This window comes from Setaria italica, chromosome IX (genome assembly GCF_000263155.2).
Source record: "Setaria italica strain Yugu1 chromosome IX, Setaria_italica_v2.0, whole genome shotgun sequence".
Lineage (NCBI taxonomy): Eukaryota > Viridiplantae > Streptophyta > Magnoliopsida > Poales > Poaceae > Setaria > Setaria italica.
In genome coordinates, this window is record NC_028458.1 from 24,254,813 (window position 1) to 24,258,064 (window position 3,252).

The 3,252-nt window shown below is 39.1% G+C and overlaps 1 protein-coding gene across 1 annotated transcript; it reads right to left on the reverse strand.

The window, feature by feature from the left end:
* On the reverse strand, positions 1-1,822 carry LOC101786177. The gene is made up of 3 exons (XM_004983208.2): positions 1,770-1,822; positions 1,332-1,670; positions 1-450 (listed from the first exon to the last, which is right to left on the reverse strand). The coding sequence occupies exons 2-3, from the start codon at positions 1,665-1,667 to the stop codon at positions 1-3; spliced, it is 786 nt and encodes a 261-aa protein (XP_004983265.1). The 5' UTR covers positions 1,668-1,670; positions 1,770-1,822.
* Positions 1,823-3,252: the final 1,430 nt, after the last annotated feature.

The following is a 3,252-nucleotide window of genomic DNA, read 5'->3' on the forward strand; positions in this document are numbered from 1 at the left end:
TCACTTTTTGAGTTGCTTTAAGAGCCACCTTTTCCTCATCCCCACTGGAAGTACCAACAAAAACTCATACTTGCGTGCATCACCGGTCAGGATATCAAATAGGTCCAACAAAGTGTCTTCATCCAATCCTTGTACCTCATTCAGTGTGTTGAGAATTTCTTTTGATGTTGGACCTTTAGGTGCTTCCTCCTTGAGTGCTTCAGCAAACTTGTCCATTTTTTTAGCCATCATAGAGGTAAAAGAGTCACCTGACCGTTGCCTCTTTAAACTTCCTGAAGTTGCCGATGATGTGGGCTCTTTGTTACTAAGATCTTCCTTACTCATGTCTTTTGAGCTCTCAGCTGTAGTCCTTGCCGCTTCACCGGTAGCATGGTCTTTGCCAAACACCAAGCTGATTGAGTCCCAGTACAAGACAGTCTTGTGCCTATACCCAGAAGCTTCTTTGTTTTTCTACAAAAAACAAATGGTTAACACATGTATATCCAACCTAAACTCTGTTTTATACTGTAGAGATAACACTGCATAGATAATGATGATATTTTGTAAAGCAAGTATATCTTCTGACTAAAATTGTAGGAGGACAACTACATTCTTAGATAACTAGAGCAGACACGATGAAAGTAAAAGGGAACTATTTCAAATTGACAGCCAATCAGAGGAGACACAATGATAAATCCCTAGAACCATTCCACTCCCCCCACAATCCAATGATGCAAACAAATATCCAAATGCAATCAGGTCTATAATCAAAGCAAAAAATTGAGCAGCCAATCTCCAGACTCTAAAGGATAACAATATTTAAGATCTTCATTTTGCAGAAACCACCCATCATTTGTTCAGAGGGAATGCCACTAGGTTTGTAAGCACAGTTGAGCAGGCTTCCACGTGTTCCTCATTTAGTTTCCTGAAAATAACAACTATATATTTCCGCATCTCAACAGAAGAATGATCGTGATGAGATTGTAGTATTTAACCAACCGGATTACAATCATTATGTTAATATATGATGGCTCTCTCTGCTAATGGGTTATATAGACATACAAGCATGAAACAGCATGAAACTGGGAAGGACAAAAGGCAGAAAGCATATCATTGTGAAAAGTCAACACACTGAATGCAACACACTGAATCATTATGTACAAGTGATTAGGCCTCATTCAGTGTGTTGACTAACTATGCTAGCTATGGGCAATCATTATGTTAACATACAGGTCCTATTTTAAAAAGTCTACCCTGTTTTACTACATATTAGGTCTACCTTAACAAGTGACAACCTAACAAGTTCTGAACTTAACACAAATTTAAGTAAATCAGTGGTTTTTGAAACTTACCGCCACATATTCTTCCCATACAGCATCACTATCAACAGATATTTTGTTTTTGTTCCAATCCCAACCAAATCCACTTGATTCCAGCATACCATTGATGATAGTGTAGTGTTTGTCAAAGGTCTTGTTCCTCGCCATGATATTGTCTTTTGAGATATCCACATTACACTTTTCTCGGACATTCTTGATAGCAGCTGTATAGACATGAGACTTCCACCCATTCTGGCATCTGTCACCCTTGTTATAGTACTCCACAAATGTGTCAAGAAGAGCCTTGTCCATGTCATCATTCCAAGAAATGTAACCCCTGCCCGAGCCTGACTTCTTGCCCTTCTCCATATCCTACAGGAAAAATATTCACAAAAGGTTATTAGTAAAATATTAGGAGCAAAACCAAATATCATAAGTTTAAGCATGCATTGATGATAGAATTTATCATACATTGACCACGTCTTGCTTGGTAATCAACAAACATTTGGTTAGCTTTGGTATCCCTAAAAGTGCTCCATTCATTTGTTGATTGAACATTGGTAATCATACCCACTTCACTTTGAACTTCATGAGGTTCAAAAGATATTACTTGATCAACTTGGTGTATAAGTAAATCATCCATATCTCTCTGTCTATCAATTACAAAATTGTGCAATATGCAGCAAGCATTAATGATCCTAATCTGCAAGAATTTAGTAGAAATGAGTTACATGCTAGCTAAGGTCATTCAAAGGTGAATTTCAAGCTAGGTTACTATGGAATACCTGATTTTGTAAGTCAAAATATGAGTTGCTTCTTAGTATAGTGTGGCGGAACCGCCCAACTTAAGCTGGTTTAAGTGCGCCTAATTGCTGTCGGAACAGCAATTATCCGAAACGCACCTAAAACAGCATAAGTCCGGTAGTCCGTCGAGTGTCCCTAGGACTCCTCGAAGGATCCACGACGTGTTTCATAGCCATACATCAGGATAATATCCGCGATGGGATAATATCAACAAATATTACATTTTTAAAGATATAACAAAGGTACGATATATTACAACCATAGTTTGAAACAAACTTAATAATGCAGGTTAGTATGTTTCTAAGAATTTAAAACATGAGCCAGTCCGGAAGAAAAATAAACATTGAAGTTTTATTCTAGAGTATCATGAGACTCATAAGATACCCTAGGTCTTCGGGCTTCCTCTTCGGTGGGTCCCTGCTGGCTTTCTGAAAACAACAACAAGGGATCCCCTGAGTACGAAGTACTCAGCAAGTCTTACCCGACTAACCAATATAATAGCTTTCTTTGGAAGTGTATGCTTAGCTTTTCGGTGTACTTGGCTAATGCAATTTTTGCCGAAAAGCTTACTACAAGTGATACCTTAGTTTTATCTTTTATTTGGGTTAAGTTATTACCTAATCATTCTAAATGATGGCAGAAGTAAAAAAAACAACCACAGCTGTTAAGTCATACATTACTTGACAACAGGAGATTTTATATTGCATGAGTTGATACTACGATGCTCAACAGTGATCAAGTGCATTCATAACCGAGAATTGCGGCGATCCGGATCCATTTACATCCTGCAGGAGAGTACCCTGATCACCAGCATTATACGACTGTTCCGGTCGTATCTCACAACCTCTCGATTAGCAAAGTCAATGATTAGGAATACAACTACCCGGACCCAGGGATGCACCCCCACATGGGACCCCACGTCTGGCCTGATCTCCATGTGAGTTTCAGGCTACACCCCTGCCAATCTCCAACACGTCAAATGCGGGTACGAAGCATTCCTGATCATAGAATTTACTAATCTACTGGGCTTTACTGGTCCCATACCCAGTAAGTGATCAGATGTTATCACTTGATCAGCGGTTAAGACACAGATCGGGCCTTAACCAGATTAATCTAGCAGACAGAACTACATCTCTAGCTTCTGTCCGTA